Below are 22,753 nucleotides of genomic sequence, written 5' to 3'. Positions count from 1 at the left end.
TCTATGGAAGATAAAGGATCACGGGTGCATGATGGGAAAGAGAAAGGTTCCCACATTGTGAATCTTGAGCGAGAAGGAGCCATTTGTGTGTCACCTTGTTTAATGCTTGGGCTGTGTAGCACTGTATCTGCAGCGGAACCCTGGACATGAGGAATTTTCTGGGGTGATGGGATGAGAAATCCAGATGATAGCCTTTGGAAATAATTTTGTTGACCCAAGCGTCTGACGAATATTGGTTCCACACCTCCTGGATCTGCCCCCTATTGGTTGCTGTGACCCCAGAGGGGATGTCCCATTAGCCTGAAGTGGACTCGTCAGCTGGAGACTTGTGGAACTTGTTGGTTTTCCATGGAGTGCGACCCGTAGCGCCTGGTTTTGGGCAAAACTGGGAGCGTTGGGGAGGACGGCTTTGTCTAGAAAATCGTCCACTCCAGCCCTTCCTTGCCCTTTGTTCGGAGGGCGAAAAGTGCTTTTTCCTGGCCATCCCCCGTCAACATGAAAATTCACTAATGGGTTAATCTCCTGCTACTCCCAGCCTGGACAGAAGATAGTTAATTTTAAGAACCCATAAAGCGCACCCACTCCTGGCTCACATCAGTCTTTTTCTTCAGTCCCAGCCTGGGCATAGTGTGAGAGGGCTAACAGTTTAAACTAACTCTCTTTTCTTTATTTTACAGGACAAGAAAGTACTCACTTATTTGCCAAGTTGTAGATTACCAGGTGCAGTTTTGTTTCTGGAGGTTCTTTCTCCACCCGTAGCCCCTGTTCCGTTTTGACAACTGCATTGTCAGGAAGGGGGCCCTGTGAGGCCGGGGTATTATTGCTGCTTTGCAGTGCCTGCTGGTGCTTTGCACACCCTGTATGGAAAGCTGTTGCTGTTGCTGCCTACATGTGCACTATGAGGGATCTGGCTGCATCTAAAAGAGCCACTCCAAAAGCTGCCGAGTGAGTACCATGCTTTGCACTTCGAAAAAATAAGAACCTCCAGAGTGTAATGCTTATTATGCATTCTCTTACAGTTTTAAGTGCATCTGTTCCTTCTGAAGAGCCCAGTAAAAGTGCGTAAGTGAGATTCAGAAGCATTTAACAAGTCTGCAATGAAGGGCATAGGATTTGTAATATCTTTTCATTGAATATCTTTCTAAGAAGGTGAATTGTTTCACATTATGCAGCCATTCCTTCCACCTCCTTGCCAGATCAGGAGTCTTTAATTAAGAGAGCAGTATCCAAAACTCTTAAAGGGGACCTGTCACCCAAAAAAATTATTGCAAATAATATTTTATCACATTAGTCAAGGAAAATAAACTTTAATTACACAGTATACATTATTTGAATCTTGTTTCAATCAGTCTGGGAACTCATAATTATAGCAAGCAGGCAGTAACCATTTTGTGGACACTGTATTTAAGGAAAGCCTTGTATCATCTCAGAATCTTGTTTGTGCACCAGAATAGGGGAACCGGATGTCCATCCCCATGCCCTGGCTATACAATTAAATGGTAAAGAGAACGGGGGAATATGTGGAGAGCAGTGACATCTAGGAAGTGCTCAATGGAAAGTGAAAGTAATTGTCTGCCCCACCTCTATGCCCATGGCATAGAGGAGGAGCAGACAATATTTGATTGACAGCTGAGATTTTTAAATGAGCTATGAACAGCTATGAATGCTTTAATAAAAAATAGAAATTGGATTTCATGTTTAACTTGAAAAGGACTTTTATTGTACAGATTTTTTGTGTCTGGGTGACAGGTCCACTTTAAAGAGACAGTGCTTCTGCTTAAGATCTCTCTGTGCTTATCAAGGTTTTCTCTATCTAGGAAATTTCCTTTAATAAAGGGCCAGCAGCTAAGCTCAGTGACATGTCAGCTATTAAAGAAAGTCTACAGCTGTCCTCATTTGCCTTGTAGAAAAATCAAAGATGCACCTTTTATACAGCTTAAGAAGGGGGTCTAAGAGGGAGATCTCGCTATTTGTCCAAAAGCTTTTAATCCCTTTATTAAGACTGTTACATGTACCCTTAACCTGGAGGAGTTTGACCAACTAACCACTTCTCTTCTTTTTCCAAGGGCTCAGACCTTGTGGCACAGCGCCTGGTTTATGGCTGTGGAGCTTTGAGTTTGAAATACATACTTTGATGAATACTTAAGTGCCAGATTTTATTCAGGCAGAGTAGTTTAAAATCTCCAAAAGTGTTCTGGTTGAGAGATAAGTGTAAGAGCTTTATCCTTTTTTTCAGGTGAGACGAGTGGATCTGATGGCAGACTCCAATGGCTAGATTAGCTAAGAAGGCGGCTTTGCCAATAGATGACATTTCAGCACTGAAACATCCGAGGAATTAAAGAAATGTTATATGTCTTCTGGATGGCTTATAGCCTACTGTAGCTCTGTGGCAGTTACAAAGGCCCTTTCTATGTGTGCAAAGAATCTGGAACATGGCGTTGAGGATAAAGTTCCCAGGTAAAAAAAAAAATAATTTAATAAAACTTAAAAGGTCTGGATGACTTCAGAATAAGCCTCTCTGGAGCTTGTCCAGCTGTCAGCTTGCAGCTTGCTCTTTGACATTGCATGGTTTGCAGATACTGGCTCCAGGAATTTTTTTGCAAGGTGCCTTTTGAAGGGAAAATATTATTTGGGAAAGCCTTAGATGGCATGGTGTCCAAGTCTTTCCGAATTTTCTTTCTGAAGCAAGGCAGTTCCATGACAATTCCAGGAACATTTGTAGGTCTTCTCCAGAAGAAGGCAGGACTCCAAAAGTTTCCAATCCGGAGAATAATTTAGATTTTCATCTTGGCGATCAGGACAAGGTTCTTTCAGGTCCAGAGTTGGAGTCCCAAAATCTCCCAAACCTTCCTCAAAAGCTCATTTACAGTCACTCTATCCAGCCTACCCCAGGTTGCTCACCTTTCAGGAAGTCTCAGCTAGAAAGGTTCAAGATTCATGGGTGAAAACTTATGTATCTTTCAATTATTTGTTCCTACTGTAATTCCTCAAGACATAGGGAAAAGGACATTTCTTGCCAGTGTTTCCAGGGCTGTTGTTAAGAGAGCAATTTCAGTGGTTCCATCTCAGGAAGAAGGAAGAGCTTTCTATTCTCTGCTATTTGCTACTGGAGACTTACGTCCCATATGAGACCTTGAGGAATAACAGATTACTGAAGAGCCAAACTTAGACCCTTGCTACTATAAAGTTTGTTTGTAGCCTCTTTAGATTAAAGATGTTTATTTGCATGTGTCCATTGCTTTAGAACATCACAGATTTCTACAATTTTGTCTCTAAGACCAACATTACCAATTTTGCTGTCTTCGCATTGACCTTGCTACTTCTCCCAGAACTTTTACCTAAGTTCTTGTTGTGATAATAGCCAAACTAAAGGGCAGGAGAACATAGAGATCTACCATTATCTGGATGATTTAGTGAGTGATCCAGCCACATCACCATCCATCTCATAAAAAGGAGGTTTTAGAGAAGTTTGGCTGGATCATAAGGGTAGCCAAAAGTCAGATGATACCATGCCAGAAAATGGCATACCTTGGAGCTCAAATTGACACCTGTCCTTCAGGTAACGCAATTTTGGCAGAGGTCATTCACATCTGCAAAGTAATTCGTGATCATTCTGGGCCTTCTGATTTCAACTATAAACTTGGTGAAATCGACCAAATGGAGGATGAGGTCTATTCAGTTATTTTCTCAGGCAGTAGGATCCTATAGCTTGAAACTTGCAATTCAGATCAACACAAGAGTGCTAGAGACATCTAGCCTGGTGGAAAATACCCAGCAAATCCCTGCAAGGAGTTTCCCCTCGGGAAACCAGCTTGGATAGAGCTGTTCACAGATGCCTCAGGGGCAGGTAGAAGACCTTTTCTGAGATACTGACCAATAGCCTGCTCAGTGTGGTTCTCCTATGGTCTGTAGTGAAGATCAGACAATGCAGTGGCTGCAGCTTATTTTAGAAATCAAGGGGAACAAGGAGCAAGTTCTTGCTCAAAGAGACTGTCCCAATCATGGAATGGGTTTAGATCCACCTTCAAGATTTAACTGCTCTGTACATTCCAGGAGCGCAATACCTTGAGGCAGATTATCTCAGACAGAGAGTTGGTAGGGTCTGTTTGCTTACATCTTTCCTCCAGTACGGATAATATTGAGAGTCCTGCAAAGGATCTTATTGTCAAGGATGGACATGATGACCATTCTTCCACTTGGCCCAGAAGACCTTGGTATCTACTCCTGAGAAGAATGTCAATTGTGTTTGTTACTACTTCCACAGACCAGAGGTCTCCTTCTCCAGGGCAGTTGGAAGCATCCAAAACCCAATCACCAACTGACGGTGTGGAGGTTAAAAGGAGGATCCTAAGAGAGTATGAATGTTCTGATCAGGTCAAACCCTTATCAATGCCAGGAAATGCAATACAAATTGTAAATATTATAAAGCATGGCAGATATTCTCTTACTGGGCTGTTGAGATGTGTCTTAATCCATAACACCATCTGCGGTGGATATCCTGAAGTTTCTTAACATAGGGCTACAAAAGGGTCTGAGTCTCAGCACTCTGAAAGACCAAGTCTCTGCATTGTTGGAGATTTGGAGAAGAGGTGGTCGAGAGATCCATTACTAGATACGTTTTTCCAATCAAAACTCAAAATTCGTCCACGACAAACTGGTCTATTTGTCCAACCTGGGGTCTTCCTCTCGATCTGAGATCCCTCTCTACTGCACGAATGAGCATTAGATCAAGTTCTTTGTGGTTGCTTACTCCTAGTTAGCTGTGAAGTCAAACTTTTATACGTCAGCCATTCGATAGATGCTCCTTACAGGATGTTCCATGAGGAGCAGTATTTCTCAGACTAATCAGTATCCTGCCTTAAAGGACAAGGAAAGTCTAAATAGAATAAGGCTAGAAATTTTGTATTTTGTACACTAAACATAAGCATGAACTTACTGTACCACAAAGCCTAATCAAACAAATGTTTTATGCTTTCAAAGTTGGCCACTGGGGGCTGTCATCTTGTAACTTTGTTAAACATCTTCATCTGACCCTGCACATGCTCAGTGTGGACAGGGCTGCTTAGGGATCGTCATAAACAAAGCTGCTTGAGTTCTGCATGGCTGGTAAGTAAGGTGGGGGCTCCCCCTGCTGTTCATAAGTATGATTGTTTCCCTGCTCAGCAGTTAGGGACCATCTGACAATTCCTATCCACAGCAGTAAATGGAGGGAGAATTTCACTGCATACAGTCAGGTTTCTTATAAAAACGGTATACATTTTTTAATAAATGTATATTGGAGATAGGTTTCTTTTTCATTAAAGTGCACCTATCACAGCCAAAATCAAACACATTAACATTCTGACCAGTACAACATAAACACGTTTAATCAAACTACATATACAGTTTTTTGAAAAAAAACTGCGGGTTTTAAAAAATCCCTTACTTTGTCAAATGGGTTCTATCACTGAGGGAGGCCATACAGACTATAATATGCAAATTTCAGGAGCATGCTCAGATTGTAACACTGCTTTGAGTATTCTACCCAGAATGCCTTGTTTTAGTAAACTCCTCCACTAGAAGTAACAGGAGATTTCCCTATCTTGTCCCCTGCTGGTGATGTTCCTATGCAAATGAAGGGCACACACTAACTTCCAGCAGGTGGCAGCACTACTATACAGCAGCTAACACACAGGTTTGGCTGATTTGAAAATAGCTTAGAAGGGTTGATAAGCAACAAGGAATTTCAACTGAGCAAGTGCGAGATTTCAGAGTTGCAGTTGGCTGGGAAGATATAGGTAGGAGGAGCCAGCGAAATCCAAGATGCCTGCCTCAGCTAGAACTGCAGTGGAGATAGGGGAGATCTTGCAGAAGGAATAGTGAGCTGATGATTTACATTATACAAACAATTCTGTTTTAAAAATCTGATTTCTTGAACTTTCATAGTGTATTTACTTAGGAAATGATTTTAGTTATTATTGGTGCCCTTTAAAGAAAGTAAAAATGGGATTTTATTTTCTTGCCTTTCCTTGTCCTTTAAGTTGTTTCTAAGTTCCACATTAATTAACCAATTGCATTGCTGTCCTTGGAGCCTCCAGCATCCTCTCGGGATGAGGATTCAAATATAGATCTTACAATGTTAAGACATTTATTCAGAGGAAGAGAAGACTTCAGAAAGTCTAGAATACTGTTTGCTGTGCCATCAGGAAGGAGAAAAGGGGAACTTGCCTCCAAGGGTACTCTTCCTGGATAGTCAAGTCCAGGAGTCCCCAACCTTTTTCACCTGTGAGCCACATTCAAATGTAAAAAGAGTTGGGGAGCAACACAAGCATGAAAAAGTCCCTTGGGTTGCCAAATAAGAGCTGTAATTGGTTATTTGGTAGCCCCTATGTGGAATAGCAGTCTACAGGAGGCTCTTCTTGGCACAATAACTTTTTTTATGTAAATAAAACTTGCTTCCAAGCCTGGAATTCATAAATAACTACTTGCTTTGAGGACAGTGAGAGCAACATCCAAGGGGTTGGAGAGCAACATGTTGCTCGCGAGCTACTGGTTGGGGATCACTGGTCAAGACCATATCAAAGGCTTGTAAATAGCAGGGCAACTATTTGCCTAGGGGAGTAAGGTACACTAGTGGCAGCCTCATGGGCATCAGAGGCAGGAGTGTCTTCCGAAATGATCTGCAGTTACCCCTACTACGTTTCTTTTTAGACTCTACAGATTCAAGGTTATGTCTTCATCTCAGGTCCAGTTTGGACAGTTAGTTCTCTTATTTTTTAGCCTGTTGGGCCATATAAATTGAAGTATAATTGTTTCCCTCCCTTGTGGTTTAATTGCTTGGGTATGACCCATTAGTGAATTTTCATGTTGACAGGGGATGGCCAGGATAAAAGAAAATTAATATCATACGTACCGGAATTTTCTTTTCCTGGCCATCCTCCCCGTCAATATGCCCTCCCTATGGTGGCTTTATAAACAGACTGATGTGAGCCAGGAGGGGTGGGCTTTATGGGTTCTTAAAATTAAATATCTTCTGTCCAGGCTGGGAGTAGCAGATTAACCCATTAGTGAATTTTCGTGTTTACAGGGAGGATGGCCAGGAAAAAAAAAATTCCGGTAAGTATAATATTAATTTTCTTTTTTCCTCCCTATGGCCTGGGAAATGATCTTTTCAAGTTCTTCACTGAAAAGTTGCTGTCCCTTGAAGGGAAGCGAGGTCAAGGATTTCTTGGAATAGAGATCGGCTGCCCAGTTCTCCAGCCAGAGTGTTTTGCAGGCTGCCAGATAGGGCTAAAGTGCGTGCAGTGATCTGTGCGGTGTCTAGAGTGGTGTTACACAAGTAGGATGCCACCTCCACGATGGACTGTGCGGATGACATGAGATCCATTTTGGGTTCACCTTCTTGAATGTCCACAATTAAGAACTTGGACCATGCCTGTATGGCTCTGGCTACCCAAGAGAGCGATGGCCAAATAGTCGATCCGCGAATGAATAGGCTGCCTTCGGAAATCCTTTTAGACGTTTGTCAGATGGGTCTTTGAAGGCTGCAGCATCCAAGACTGGTAAAGCTGTGGATTTGGATAGTCTTGACACTGGGGCATCTACTGTTGGGTGAATGACCATTTGTCCACCTTGGGGAATGGGTAGGATTTAAAACATTTCCAGATAGCTTGGAACTTGTCGCTCCTGCAAGTTCCACTCCTCATATTATACTGATGGAAAACATACAGAGGACTTGTTTACTTTTGAATAAACTCGCAGATGAAGCCTGTTCAGCTGTCTTTAATTTTTAGCACTTCCATCACACCCTTGATATTGTCTACATCATGAGGGACATCTCTGCACCTAGTGCCCTCCTCATCTGAGGAATCCAATGAGAAATGACCCTCCCGCTGATGACCCATCTGAGGGGGTATGGGCGTCAACTTTACCTTTGGGACTGGACCCAGCTTAGACAAGACTTTGCCCAAATTATCAGCAACATATGGTAGGCTGTGCAGGGATGCCAGAGACTGCAAAAGATGAATGGCCCATAGGGAGGGCTATGGGGTCTGTCAGGTGCCCGCTGCTCCATCCTGTGTAGTAATATCCTGTAAGGGATCCCAGGAGTGTTATGAAAGGGAGGCTGGGTCCCTGAGTGTGAGGGCCCCTGCCCCTTTGAGCAGAGGGCCATAGCCTGGCCCCTGGGGATTTTTGACTGACTGTTTGCAAGCAAAATAAATCACCTACACTGCTGATGCTCTCCCCCCCACCCTGGGGAAAAGGCCCCCTGACTAACCTTCTGCCACATGTGCAGTGGCTTTGGTACCTGCTAAGGGGTGACTAGCCGAGAAAAGTGCCTTGGGCCAGGAACCCGGGTGGTGGTTACTGCCGCCTGCAGGGAGAGTGGGGGCCCAGGGGTAGCATGAAGTGCCCTGGTGTGGCTCCACTTGCTATATTAATGGAGTGTGGCCTCCTTGCTGACAAGGACGCTCCAGAGGTGGCACAAGACTATGCTGAGCCAAAAACTGTGCCCAGAATTGCAATGCCCTCCAATCGCAGTGCTGAAGGAAAATAGTGGCTGTGCTAGAACACCAACACTCCACATGAACCCTTGTGCAGAAGGAAGGGCACAGGCAGATTACTTGCATACAGAGGGATGCAAGTTATAATAAGATGGGGTGAGGTGGGGAGAGCAACCCAGGGAGCCCCTAGCATGAATCTGAGATCATACCAACACCTGTTCCTCACTGTCAGACAGGCAATATCAAGCAATAGAGACAGCAGACTGTCACGGTTAGAGAATGACCCTGGTAAGCTATCCCTTGAGGGGGTTCACTCAGAAGGATGCAGGTAACCCTGCTCCTGGCAACATCCCATAAGTGCTGAATACTTGTTTTAATTAAGGTGTCCATCCTCCTTGCAAGCAGGACACAGGGATTGTTAGTGTGTGGGGTTAAGATGGATTCCAAACATGCCCGCTTAATTTTAATATAAGTATCCTGGAGGGTGAAGCTTAACTACAAGAGTTCCCTGTGTCCCAGAGACAAAAATAACTCTATATAGGAGATATGATGCTGTAAACTGGAAGCTTAGAGGTAATTTTTAAAGACCATTTTTTATAAAAAAAAATTATAACTTTAGGAAAGAATGGCAACTTTGCAGTTTGGAGTACATGGATTTACCCATTTTTGTTTCTGCAGAATCTGTCCTAATAATGGGTAGTTTTCTACAAACCTACTGTTAGTGGAATGTTTGGTCTTGAAATGAGAAATTTGTTGTTTTGTGGAGCTGTGCTTTGGAAATTTCGTAGTGTGCTGCTTGAAGATTTTTTAAATTTATATATTTTTTTTTTTTTTAAACATTATTGGCATGTTAAAGAGACATAACTTGCAGTGTTCTCATACATAAAATAAATTGTGTTTCCAATATGTAATTTTACTATGTACAATCATAACATTCCTGCGTAAACTGAAACAGAAAGACCCCACCAGGAAAGGCCCTTAAAGTGAAAGTACAAAAATAATCTGGCAATAAAAGTACCAAATCAGCTGGTGGCAAAAGGGGTTAAGGACAGCGGATCTGTTAGGCCCCTTAAACATGTTAGCACCTCTACAAGATTAAGAAATAGATTAACATTACTGCAGAAGAAAAATCAGATTAAATTGTTTAATGGCACCATTAAGTCATTCATGCTTTAATTGCATTACATCTTTGCTCTACATTCTGCCCCAGTTCCTGTCAACTCTCCACATTTACTTTGCCAGCAATCCAGGATGTGTTCAGAGGGCAGAAGCTACCCATCCAGAATAAATAGAAAGGTATGATCATGCCAATGAGATTCATATTCAGGGTTCCAACAGAATGTTGCAGGGAATGCTGACATCTTAGGGTAAAGTTCATTTCACCTAATCAATTCTGCTGACAGGAGTAAAGCAATAAAGGTTTACAGCTTGTCAAGGAAGTTATCCAAGGCTGAAACACCCTCTTTCAAGCCCTTCCTCTTCCGGGTCTCTGCAACTACTTGGGAAGGCCGGGTGGTGTTATCGAAAGGATCGCCAGGCAGAATTTGCCAATGGTCAAATACACACTGAGGGAAGGCCTGGCCACCAGTATTTGATCTTAAGTCAGCAGTGAAACCTGGGAGAAAGTATAAAATCGTGTAAGTATGGAGTCTACCATATTAGTGAAAAATGTTCGTATGAATATAATGTAGGGAGAGAAGTATGGCTCTAGTAGTTAAGATTCTTAAAAACAGATTTAAATTGTTTTCACTTACCAAATGACTCATTTACAGGCAGGTAAGCCTTAACAACAAACATTGGTGTTCCAGCCACCTGGGATTCTTCAAAGACATGCCCACGCTTTCTGTTCAATACACCATAGATTCCTCCCACCACTTGCTCAGGGCACTACAGGAAGGGAGAAAAAAAAAAAAGTTTGTACAAGTCTATTTTGCTTGACAATTTTCGCTTAATACATTGCATAGTGCTCACCTGAATTTCAACAAGATAGATTGGTTCCATCAAACGTGGTTGAGCAGTCAACACACAAGCATACAAGACTCTGCGTGCAGTTGGAATGATCTGTCCTCCTCCTCTATGAATGGCATCAGCATGAAGAGTTACATCATGAACATCAAAACGAACACCTCTCAGATTTTCTTCACACAAGACACCCTGAAAATGGAGGGAATTAACAGTATACCATGTACAAGTATTTTATACAGATTACAATAGCATGGCATTGCTTCACATGACCAGGCCAGCATCAAATTTGACTGTCAAATTGCCATCAAGAGGCTTATCTTAACAAGAGGGGACTGAGCTTTATACAAACAAGTTCTTGAATGTAGGCTCCTACACATTTTACATCTTCAAGGTTTAGAAATAACAGCCAATAAAAAAGGACTAGTAGAATAAAGCACAAACCTAAAGGTTTTGAATTGAAGACAATGGTAGCAATTGAGTAATTCCCTATTTAATGAATATACAGAAAATTAGCAGTTGATTGGTTTGGTGGGCCTCTGTTGCTATCGTGGTGCAATGCATTCAAGTAACAGAAATCAGATGTAACCTTTCCCATGGGACAGTCAAAACTGTAATTTGGGGAAAAACAATCCAGGACTTAAAAATCTACTGTATGCAAGATTCTTTTGAAATAAACAGCAAAGGAGAGTACATGCAAATCATTTGGCAAAACTTCACTACAAAATTCTGCATTAAAGACAATATGAACCAGCTTCCTGGTTATTAAGGTATTTGCTGCTCTTGCCATCCAAAGGGAGGGAAAAAAAAAATACATACCTCCTTTGTAGCCCACTGAAATCCTGCAACAACACTGTCTTTTATTTCATTCAGATACTGAACTCCCTTAGTAACATCAGTAAGTATGTTGGGCCCAGAGCCATCAGGACCAAAGCACCAAATCTTCCTAGCTTCAGTTACATCCCATTCATACTTTTCAGCCAAGTAGCGTGCACGAGTCTTCAACTCCTGACGAGCAGACACATCACCTTTATCAATGTCTTCTGCAAGACCGTCAGGGAAAGGTCGAGCCTTCATAAACAGACGGTTGTGCTTGTTAGGAGACTTTGACAGGCACATCTGGCTGGACTCTTCACTCACAGTCTCACGGTAAGATACAACTGGGTCAGATTTCTTTAAAGGAAAAAAAAAAAGTTAATTGCAAGACTACTTGTGATCTAAACTACTGCCTTAGTTGGGTTATAGCCAAGAAATTAAATCTTTTAGAAACTTTATCCAGGCAAATGATATGTACTGGCATTGTTCTTCCATGGGGGGGCAGGGGAATTTAAACACTTAACTGTCCTTCGGAGCAAAGAACGCAGGCGAACACTAAAAAGGTCTAAACATTTTATACACTGCACCAGCATAAAATGTCAACTTTTCAATAGCAGCAATGATCTAGGACTTCAAACGTGTCACTCATGTTCAGTGGGCTCTGAGCAGCTGTTGAGAAGCCAAGCTTATCAAGCAAAAAAAAAAAAAATTTAAGTAAAGGCGATTACTATATCCACTTAGAAACCAGTGCAACTGGCATCAGAATTTCATAATCGCTTAACTTACTAGTCAGCCTTATATTGTGACATTTATAGTCGTGTACTGCATATTTTGAGTCAGTCCCTAAATTCAGTTGACAGCAGCAGAGACCATGGGCACTGGATCGGCAAAAAAGAGCTACTGGGGCATCTTTGGAGACTGTAGGTCGTATGCAAATTTTTTTTATTTTTTTTAACCTTTATTGGAATGCAGGCATGATCTTCCTCAAGATCCTTCAGGCAAATCTCCAAGTGCAGCTCTCCAGCTCCTGCAATGATATGCTCGCCAGATTCTTCGATGATGCACTGCACAGAGTTTAAAAGCACAATTACAAAAATAAACTTTATATAAGTTCTAAAAACAAATCTTAACAGTGCCTATAGGCATAGCAATTTTGGTATTTTACACTAGTGAGCATATCACACTATTACATAAACTGAAACTACATGTTGCATCACTCAGCGTGTACTTACCTGCACCATGGGGTCTGATTTAGCTAGACGTTTCAGACCCTCAACCAACTTGGGGAGATCAGCAGGATTCTTTGCTTCCACAGCAACTCTCACAACAGGGCTGACACTAAACTTCATAACACGCATGTTGTGTGCATGTTCAAAAGTAGAGATTGTTCCGGTCTTAACCAGGTACTGATCTACTCCAACTAAACCAACAATGTTTCCACATGGCACATCCTCAATGGGTTCCACATATCGTCCCATCATCAGAATGGTCCTAAGAAAATAAAAGCAGATTACTACATTTATAAAGGCACAACATATTTAGTGTTATGTACAAGGGTACACAATCGACACAGATACAATAGGCATAAACTGCCTTGCCAACAAGGGCTTACAATCTATGTGCCGACTTTAGAGGAACTTTAGCTTCACAGAAGTAAAAATACTAAAAAAAATTGTAACTCTTCAGAATAGGATTGTGAAAGAGGGGTAACTTATTGGACACTTAAATTCAATTTCCACTCACTTTACTATGGAGTTTCCTATAGGACAGTATAGTAAAATCTTAAAGCACTTAAGCTGACATACAGCCAATTTTTAACCACAGTATTTATGGTTTAGCCAATTATTAACCACAGTATTTATGGTCAGAAGTAGCTTATATTATGCAAAAATTATCACTGAAATGCAGGCTGAAGTATACAGTTACCAACCTCTGAATGGGTTTTATGTAAAGGTCCTCCTTTTTGCCTGGAGTGAAGTTTGGTCCCATAATCCGGACTTTAAGGCCAGTGGAGACGACACCTGAGAAAACTCTTCCAAAGGCATAAAATCTACCTTTGTCAGTGGTGGGCACCATTTTTGAGATGTACATCATTAGAGGGCCTTTAGGGTCACAGTTCTTGACTCCTGTTCCACAAAGACATTAACATGTTAGTGAAATTTAAAGTTAGTTAAACATCCCACTGACCTAAGCCAGTGGCAAATTTGCTTTGTATAGACTATCTAGAAAAGGTTACCCACTAAACACATTTATATTCACATAAACTTACCCATGGCAGCTTCATCATCTGGGGGACCCTCATACAACAATTCACAACGGTATTTCTGAGCAGTCACTGGTGAGGGCAAGTGGATGGTAATCATCTGCAGAAGAGCCTCTCCAGCTGGGAGCCAGCGTCTCATAACAGACTGAGAGAAATTTAGGTTACTTGGTAAAACAGATTTACATAAACCAGTACATCAAGCAGCAAAAATTAATGGGTAAGTTAATGCAAATTACATTTGACTACAGCACAAGACATTAGATCAGATCTAGATTGAGGATGTTTTTTGGCATATACTTTATGCAGTGCACTGAACCAACATCTTACCTTAAGCAATTGCTTTCCCTCTTTGTCCTTATCCTCACTGTCAAGTTTGATGTCTAGCTTCTCAATCAGTTTGGCAGTTTCTTCTTTCTTGAAATTCATGATTGCATCAAATACCTAAGCAAAAGACAATGTTAGTTTTACTTGCTTATTCAATAATTATCTGAGGAAGATCAGACTATACGATTTCATCTTTGCTTTCAGGTCAAAGTGAAGAAATAAGTCATCATTTTTCCCTCATTATCCACACATTACCAAGATTAACAGATAGATGCAAGGGAATCGCTAAATTGTGAGATTAATCTTATTAAATTCATTTTTGTGATAGTTCCCTTTTAAGCAAGTGAGGCATTCTGTGTTATTATGATTGTGCAATGTTTAATAGTACAGGTATGGGATCCGTTATCCAGAACACTTGGGACCTGGGGTTTTCTGGATAACAGGATGAAATGGTGATAGAGGATGTGACTTGAGCATAAAGATGGTGGCAGCTGACTCCGCTTTAGAGGAAATTTCAAGACTTTTATATAAACAGGGTATTCCATTTTTTATTGCAGAGTCAGGAGGGGGGTGATTGTTTTCATAAGGTTGTTCTACAGTCTTAATTTTTACAGTCGTATCAAACACAATTGCAGCTTCCCATCTAAAGAGTCTGAAATAATCATACCTTAAAAATTGGATCCAATATAAGTTGGCAGAAGGTTCTAGGAAGTTTTTTGCCATCAGCATTTACTGCAGATTTGCTGAACTTTCCATTTGAAGGGTCAAAATACCTGTTAAGCCAAATATCCACAAGTAGTTGTAGAGATGATATAACACAGATTTTTTAACACTTTACATACATAGAAAGACAACTTACCTATCCCCCCACAGCTTCTTCATCATGTCCTCCACTTTTTTGCACCGTTCTGATGGAGCTAATTGGCCTTCACCCTTTGCTGCAAATTTTGCAACATACATCTCTGCAAACTGTTTTAGTGTGAAAGCCCAGCCATGCAGACCAGAGCCAAAACCAACTGTGCCAAGAACAGGGTCAATCTATTGAGAGCAAACGTAAAGAGAAATAATATTTAATGGGTGATTTTTGTAAATTTTTTTAATACAAAAGCATGCTACAACTTAGCTTGCTACACTCACCATGATATTTCCCATGGGTCCACTCTCCCCTTCACCATAGGTGGAAATAATCACATTGACATTCTCAACAATGCGCTGAAAAGTTTGATAGAGCGCCTCTGGTTCCAGCTGCAGCTCTAAAAGAGCACGATCCATCTTATTCATCATCAATACAGGGCGGATACGCTCAGCAATGGCTTGACGAAGCACTGTTTCAGTCTGCACACAGACGCCTGTAATATTTAATAAAATGCAAATAAAGAATTTATAAGTATACTATGACCATTTACAATCTACAAAACATGTATGTACAATGGATTACACAAAATGCTTTCAATCTTTGAACTGAATTAAGTCCACAATGTTTCGTGCTCTTCATTTAGCCTAAAATTTGTATTCTACATGTTTACAGTTGACGTTTTACAAGATACTGTAGCCTAATGAGGAGGTTTCATATGACAAGAACTCTGCATTAGTTCACAAAAGTTTTAGCTAGTTATCTGTAGAAATAACAGCCATACATGCCAGTGTCCACTTACTTTGTCAAAGAAGCAGCTCTCATCTCATGTTATTAAAGATGCCCCGGGGGGGGGGGGTATACAAGTGTGCCTAGAGAGAACTGCATCCATGGCCTGATGTAACCCCTAAACAGGGTTAAGTAACCCTGCCCAATCCATATCTGACAACCACAGTCAGGCTTCCGTTTTGGATCCATAAATAGCAGGTTTTATGCAGTGGTTGAAACTGGCAGTCATGCCATATGTAGTCATTTGCAAGGTTTAAGTGCCTTAGCACATAATATTGTGCACTGTATAGCTTTTCAACACAAGAAATATGTGCATTGCACAATATGGGCAGCCTTATGCACAGATATGCTGTATTACACAAGCGGTACATGCAAGATTCCAACACAAGAGCCTCTGTTAGACAATTACCAACTGCAGCATTACAGGAGTCTGAAAACAGCCTGTGAAAATTCAGTGTTAACATTGCTTTTTAAAATGGATTTATAACTCCAATGTACTTTACATACTGCAGTAATGCAGGGCTTTTAGTGACGTGTGGCTGACAATGTTACATGTTAGACCTTTTCCAGGGAATATGACTTCTAACATTTGTTTACAGACAGACTCCTTACCAGAAACACAGTCCACTACAACTAAGGCACCATCTGTGACACGAAGAGCAGCAGTCACTTCAGAGGAAAAGTCCACATGGCCAGGGGAGTCAATCAAGTTTATAAGAAAGCCACAACCATCTTTGCTTTGCTTGATAAAAGCCAAGTCATTCTCAGACAGCTCGTAGAATAGAGAGATTGCTCTGCAAACAAAATTCAGCATAGTATTTAATAGTTTATTAAGTCACTCAAGTTATTTTCACTAAATAACTACAGTGAGGTTCTGGTGGACTGCACCTGCCCCCAAGCTCATTATTTGGATACCTAACCACAGGGTACCCAAGTTGCAAGTTATTCTGAAAGCTGGCATATTAAAATATAGTTATACCATCAAAAGTAGGTCTAAAACTGCATAAAATGGCTCATATGTAAATAAACAATTTTCATAATACACTTTAGTAGTATGTGCCATTGGGTGATCCTAAATAGCCATTTTAAGAATAGAAGGCTGTCCCCTTGGATACTATGCTTCACAGTGCAAACAAAAGCCACACTTGTTAGGTCATATGAGGCAATTAACAGAAAAAATTCTGTCTTTTGCTCTCACACTTTCTGTTGTAGAGCTGCATTATTTCTGGTCAGGTGATCTGAGGCATCATGAAATGGTGGTTCAAGGCAAGAGATATAAAGGGCAATATTTATATATATATATATATATATATATATATATATATATTGCAGTTTGTCATGATTTTTTAACACTCAATATCAAGCTATTCTACTTCAGAACTGAATGTTGGGGGTAAAATGTCCTTTAAAGCATATAATACAGAAGCAGTCCAGATATAGCTAGGATTACCCAGGCGGAGAAATATACAGATATACACACACACACATACTCACGTTGATTTGATGGTGATGCATCTCTCCTGTTCATCTTTTCTGGTGTCAGTAAAACGGGTCTCGCCAGCCCTGGCAGAGGCAATAATACCGGCCTTGCACACGAGTGAGTCAGTCAGAGTAGATTTGCCGTGGTCCACATGGGCAATGACCGACATATTACGAATGTTCGCCTTCTTGTCCATGATGGAACGAATCTGGTCTACCGTGAAGTTCACCTGTGAATATGTGAGACAATAAGTTCCATAGGACATGGCAACAGTCAATGCACGATTTTAAAAGCTACATATAGCAGGTCTGAACTATGCAAGGGAATAACCTACTTTCAGTTAAGTTGGGGACTTACAGAATCAAGTCTCAAATGCAGGACACCAAATGTACAGCAGATGCTGCAAGCTTATTTTAACAAGACCGTAAGTCCTTGCATGTTTTAGGGTTAAGACTCTTGGAAAGTACTTTCCTTTTTATGATAAACGGAGAAACATACCAAATAAAAAAAATAAACAATTCATTACATTAGACAATGGGGTATTTAGAAGGGCCGCTGGCAACAAGTCACTTCCTACCAAAATCAAGGAAGATGGCAAAAAATTTGAGCAGCTGCGTATTCTTATATAATACAGGGCAGTTGCGCATTACCTTATATAATATAGGGCAGTTGTAAATTAACAGCACCACACCCATAAGCAAAGGTAGTTTTATAGATTCAGGAAATGCAAACAGAACATGATTATCCAAGAGTACAGATCCTGAAGGGTCAGAGTACTTTGCAGGGGAACATAATTGGGTCTATATTAAGATATATTCAGGAACATTTTTTGCTTATAATCATACGTTATTTTATCTCGACATTAATGGCCTACATCAGCTGACGTAGGAACATAACAGCAATTGCGCAACAATCTATCCATTGCCACGTCAGAACGGCAGAGATATAAAACGCATGCTAGGGACTGTCGCTGCCCTTTGGTGGTGGGAGGCGGAAATTTGCCGCTACCGCCAAATAATGAGGGCTCCTACAGAAGAACACGTTGGCTCTGACAAGCCAGAACAAATGGTGCTAAAGATTCTGTCATGTTTAGGTGGAACATGACTTTCCATATTCAAATTAACGCTTTTAAAGTTCTCTTTTACTAGAAGAACATACAAGTACGCGCCAAAGAGAATATCTAGAATTCGCATTTCGCTCCCGAATTCGGCTTTACAACACGCAACAATGACTGCCATTTTCTAGGCCTAAGATAGAAAAAAAAACATCCCCGAGCCCTGTGGCTCATAAAAATAGATCGATGCCCGAAAATACTTATGAAAAATAGCACTGGCCTAACTGTCACCCGTTCCCGCTTACCATTGTGGCAGATGGCGATGGATTCTCTTCACGGGACTGGCTTAGGACGATACAAACAGTCTGCCTCACAGCAGACAAACAGGCGGAAGAGACCGCTGACGTCAACAGCTCGTAATATATAGGGACAATGGCGGTATGGGTCAGCTGACCTAAAAAAGGGGCAGGAACTATAAGCTTTAGGAAGTAGTTCGGCAAAGAAGGAGGGCGAGGTTCGCGTACAGGTTTACGTAGGTGGCGTTAAATTGTGTAAGCGCGTAAGGAGTTGCGGGTTTACGGTTTTGCGTTACAGGCCATGTAGACAAAAACCTACCCTGAATGAAATACGCTGCTTTGGAACGAGGGAGTACCACCACATGTTACCTATAGTCATTATTACATTTTAAAACGTCGTTAAAATGTGTTTTTTAAATACATTTTTACGCTGGGAATTGGGAGAAAAGAGTTTTACAAATAAAGATACGAAATAGGTTCCCGTGTGTTTTATCATGCTACAGCTCGCAGCTATAAAAAAAAAGGTGTGTTAAGGCGAATGCATGGTACTTTTTGTAGGATTTTCGAATATAGACAAACTACACATTCCAGTGCAGATACGGTTAGAGATGGTCTAATGCAGTGATCCCCAACCAGTAGCTCGTGAGCAACATGTTGCTCTCCAACCCCTTGTATGTTGCTCCCAGTGGCCTCAAAGCAGGGGCTTATTTTTTAATTCCAGTCTTGGGGACAAGTTTTGGTTGTATAAAAACCACATGTACTGCCAAACAGAGCCTCAATGTAGGTTAACAATCCTCATAGGGGCTACTAAATGGCCAATCACAGTACTTCTTTGGCACCCCAAGAACATTTTTCATGCTAGTGTTGCTCCCCACTCCTTTTACGTCTGAATGTTGCTCACAGGTTCAAAAGGTTGGGGATCCCTGGTCTAATGTGACATGTTAAGATCTTGTTTACAAACTATATATAAGCGTTGCTACAACTGTACAATAATAAGTTAGTTTTTCTTTCAAAACCTTTTTATTAGATTACAGTATAACATTTACTTTCATCATATCTGATTTTTACGTCTTTACTTTCAGGAAATGAAAATTCTCCTACACAGAGGAGATTGCAGCCATCCCATTCAAGTATCTTGAGAACCAAGAAGAAAAAAAAAAAGAAGGATTTCAATTGCAATCACACCTCACATTTATACAGCGTAATTCAAAACATTTCAACATTAGAAATTGTATATCAATAAAAGTTAAACAAAAAAACTTAACCAACCGTTTCCGTGTCTATTATAGTGTTGGTACATGACTCTTAATTCAGTGTTTGTACTTTATATTCCATCATATAGATTTCAACTCCACTCAATCTTTCCAAGTTAAACACATTCTCAGTTATACAGATATTTGTTATAGAGCCTCTGTTAGACATTTTTATTGTAATCTAGCATACGCCATCCAAGAGGTCCAGTCCTGATTTTGGTATAAAAATTGTATTTGTCTGCTGATATGCTCAATGATCTCTTGTTTACCATGATCCAGTTCATCTTATGGCGAAACATAATTATGGGAATTGAGCATTTTTTCCAGGAGGCAGCAATAACCGAAAATTTTATCATACTTACCGTAATTTTCGTTTCCTGGTTACTATGGGCAGCATCCACACCTATGGGTTTATCCCCGCCCTCACTTTGTTATAGGACAGAAATTAATTAGATTAATTAACTACTCTATATGACCCCCTTCCCCCCTCAGCTCACTGTCTTTTGATGTCCGAGATTATAGTGGGAGGGTTTGGTGTGGATGCTGCCCATAGTAACCAGGAAACGAAAATTACGGTAAGTATGATAAAATTTTCCGTTTTCCCTGGTCACTATGGCAGCATCCACACCTATGGGTCAGTACCTTAGCAGTCCGAACAGGGTGGGTTCATAATATAAACACTTACACCACTTATATGCATAACTGAAAATTTTATTAATCGGCCAACTGGACCGTTTCCAGTACCTTCCTACCAAAGGAAGTTTTTTCTGAAGTAAATAAATTTACATGATAGTGATTTAGAAATGTGTTTGTTGAAGACCAAGATGCAGACTTGCAAATCTTTTCCAGCTCAACATTCGCCTGAAAAGCCCAAGAAGTACTCAAAGATCTTGTGGAGTGTGCTTTAACCCCTTTAGGAGATTGTAGCCCTTTCGCCTTGTAAGCCAAATGAATACATTTCACAATCCATCTGCTCAAAGTAGCCACTGAAGCTGCTTGTCCCTTCCTGGCACCATCGGGGACCACAAAAAGTCTGTCTGACTTTCTCCATTCCATTGTTTTTTCCAAATAAATGGAAATACAGCGAACTAGATCCAACATATGCCATTTCTTTTCCTGTTCTGATACAGGATCTGGGCAGAAAGCTGGTAAAATTGATTCATGATTGACATGAAAAGTTGATACAACCTTAGGTAAATACCCAGGCACTGGCCTTAATATTACCTGATGAGGTTGAATTACAGTAAAAGGCGAAACCGACGACAAAGCCTGCAAGTCACTGACTCTCCTTGAGGAAGTTATTGCTGTAAGGAACACAGTTTTAATTGTGAGAAACATCTGCGATATTTCCTTAAGAGGTTCAAAAGGTTCTTCTGTAAGGGCCTGTAATACCAACGGCAGATTCCATGTTGCTGACAGTGCTCTTACTGGAGGTCTGAGATGTAAAACTCCAGCCATAAATTTTGAAATGTTTTTATCCTTTGCGCACTGAACTCCTATGAGAGCTGAAATAGCAGACACCTGTAACTTTAGGGTTCTCAGACTTAGACCCTTATCAAAACCTGCTTGTAAAAAGTCGAGAATCTGCATAATATTTACTTGTTCTTGAATTATTTTCCTTTCTTTACACCAGTCTGAAAAGATGCTCCAGATTCTATCATACGTTCTGTTTGTAGAAATCTTTCTAGCAGACAGCATCGTATTGATTACCTGATTAGAAAGGCCCTCCTTACTTAACCTTTCCCTCTCAACCTCCAAGCTGTGAGGCATAAGACATGAGGATTGGGATGCCTGACAGGACCCTGACTCAAGATATCTTCCCTTTGAGGCAGTCTCCAGGGGCTCCTTATTACCAAGGATCTGAGCATTGGGTACCAACTTCTCCTTGGCCAATCTGGAATTATTGCAATTATGTCCGCTTTCTCTGCCCTGATCTTCCTCAGTATGTGAGGGATTAGAGGTGTTGGAGGAAAGATATATAGGAGACCTACACTCCAATCCTGCTGGAGAGCATCCACTGCTGCTGTCCGATTGCAGGGGAATCGGGAAAAGAATGTGTCGACTTTCCGATTGTTCGTCGTGGCCATCAGATCCACATCCGGCAGACCCCATTTCTGTACAATCTGAATAAACACTTTGGGATTCAACTCCCATTCGTGTTTGCTTATCCTTGCACGACTTAGAAAGTCTGCTAGCACATTTTGTTTTCCTGGGAGATGAATGGCTGATATGTCCTGTAAATTCGACTCCGCCCAAGTCATGATTGGATACAACTCCTTTATGAGACTCTGGCTGTGAGTCCCTCCTTGTTTTCTTATATAAGAAACTGCTGCCATGTTGTCTGTCTTGACTAACAATGCTGCTCCTTTCAACTTGCGACCACATTGCTGAATCGCCTTCCATACTGCCCTCAGCTCCAACACATTGGCTGGCAGTACTTGTTTCCGTTTTCCACAGACCTTGTAGACAATAACCTTCCACATGTGCACCCCATCCATACGGGCTGGAGTCTGTTGTTAGCACCTTCCATTTGACTGCCTCTAAAGAAAGTCCCTTGGACAGATTGGTTTCCAACATCCACCATTTCAACCTGTCTTTGGTTTCTACTTGCATAAAAATTCTTTGATTCCAGTCCTGCACAATTGAATTCCATTGACTCAAAAACATGCTCTGTAGTGGTCTGATCTGCCACCGTGCCCATTTTAACATAGGGAATGTTGAAGTCTGGAGACCTAATACACTGCTCACTTCCCGAGCTGAGCTCCAAGGCCTCCACATCAGATCTCTGACTGCTGCCTTTATTTTCTCCTTCTTTTTGTCTGGTAGAGTCACTAAACCCTGTACTGTTAGAAACCTGGCTCCCAAATATATCAGATCTTGGGAAGGAACCAGCTGACTCTTCTCCAGATTTAAAACCCAGCCATGATCTTGAAGGATCCTGATGACTACATCCCTTTGTATTGTTAACACTTGTGGGTCCTGTGACTTCATCAAAATGTTGTCCAAATAATGAAATATTTGAATTCCTTGTCTTCTGATCTTTGCGATAAGTGTCTGTAGGACTTTTGAGAACACTCGAGGTGACGTCGCCAGGCCGAATGGAAGACAAGTAAACTGGTAATGTAGATCCTGAAAGCGAATCTTAGGAACTTTTGGTGCGAGACAGCCACTGGGATATGA

General features: G+C 41.1%; 1 protein-coding gene and 1 long non-coding RNA gene across 2 annotated transcripts; one reads left to right on the top strand and one right to left on the bottom strand.

Moving 5' to 3' along the window:
* Positions 1-9,613: 9,613 nt before the first annotated feature.
* Positions 9,614-18,394, bottom strand: eef2.1.L (eukaryotic translation elongation factor 2, gene 1 L homeolog). Its single transcript, NM_001087187.1, is given in 15 exon segments — positions 9,614-10,098; positions 10,238-10,370; positions 10,455-10,637; positions 11,265-11,618; positions 12,218-12,325; positions 12,494-12,752; positions 13,192-13,387; positions 13,531-13,669; positions 13,852-13,965; positions 14,516-14,621; positions 14,708-14,886; positions 14,986-15,197; positions 16,103-16,284; positions 16,985-17,199; positions 18,330-18,394. Coding segments are annotated over 15 exon segments (2,577 nt in total). The 5' UTR covers positions 18,333-18,394; the 3' UTR covers positions 9,614-9,904.
* A 216-nt stretch (positions 18,395-18,610) lies between these two features.
* On the top strand, positions 18,611-19,584 carry LOC108712203. Its single transcript, XR_001934957.2, has 2 exons — positions 18,611-18,844; positions 19,403-19,584. It is a non-coding gene; the product is annotated as an uncharacterized LOC108712203 (long non-coding RNA).
* Positions 19,585-22,753: the final 3,169 nt, after the last annotated feature.

This window comes from Xenopus laevis, chromosome 1L (genome assembly GCF_017654675.1).
Source record: "Xenopus laevis strain J_2021 chromosome 1L, Xenopus_laevis_v10.1, whole genome shotgun sequence".
In the NCBI taxonomy this organism is placed as follows: domain Eukaryota; kingdom Metazoa; phylum Chordata; class Amphibia; order Anura; family Pipidae; genus Xenopus; species Xenopus laevis.
Note: the sequence above shows the minus strand (reverse complement) of the source record. Positions and strands in the feature narration are given on the sequence as shown.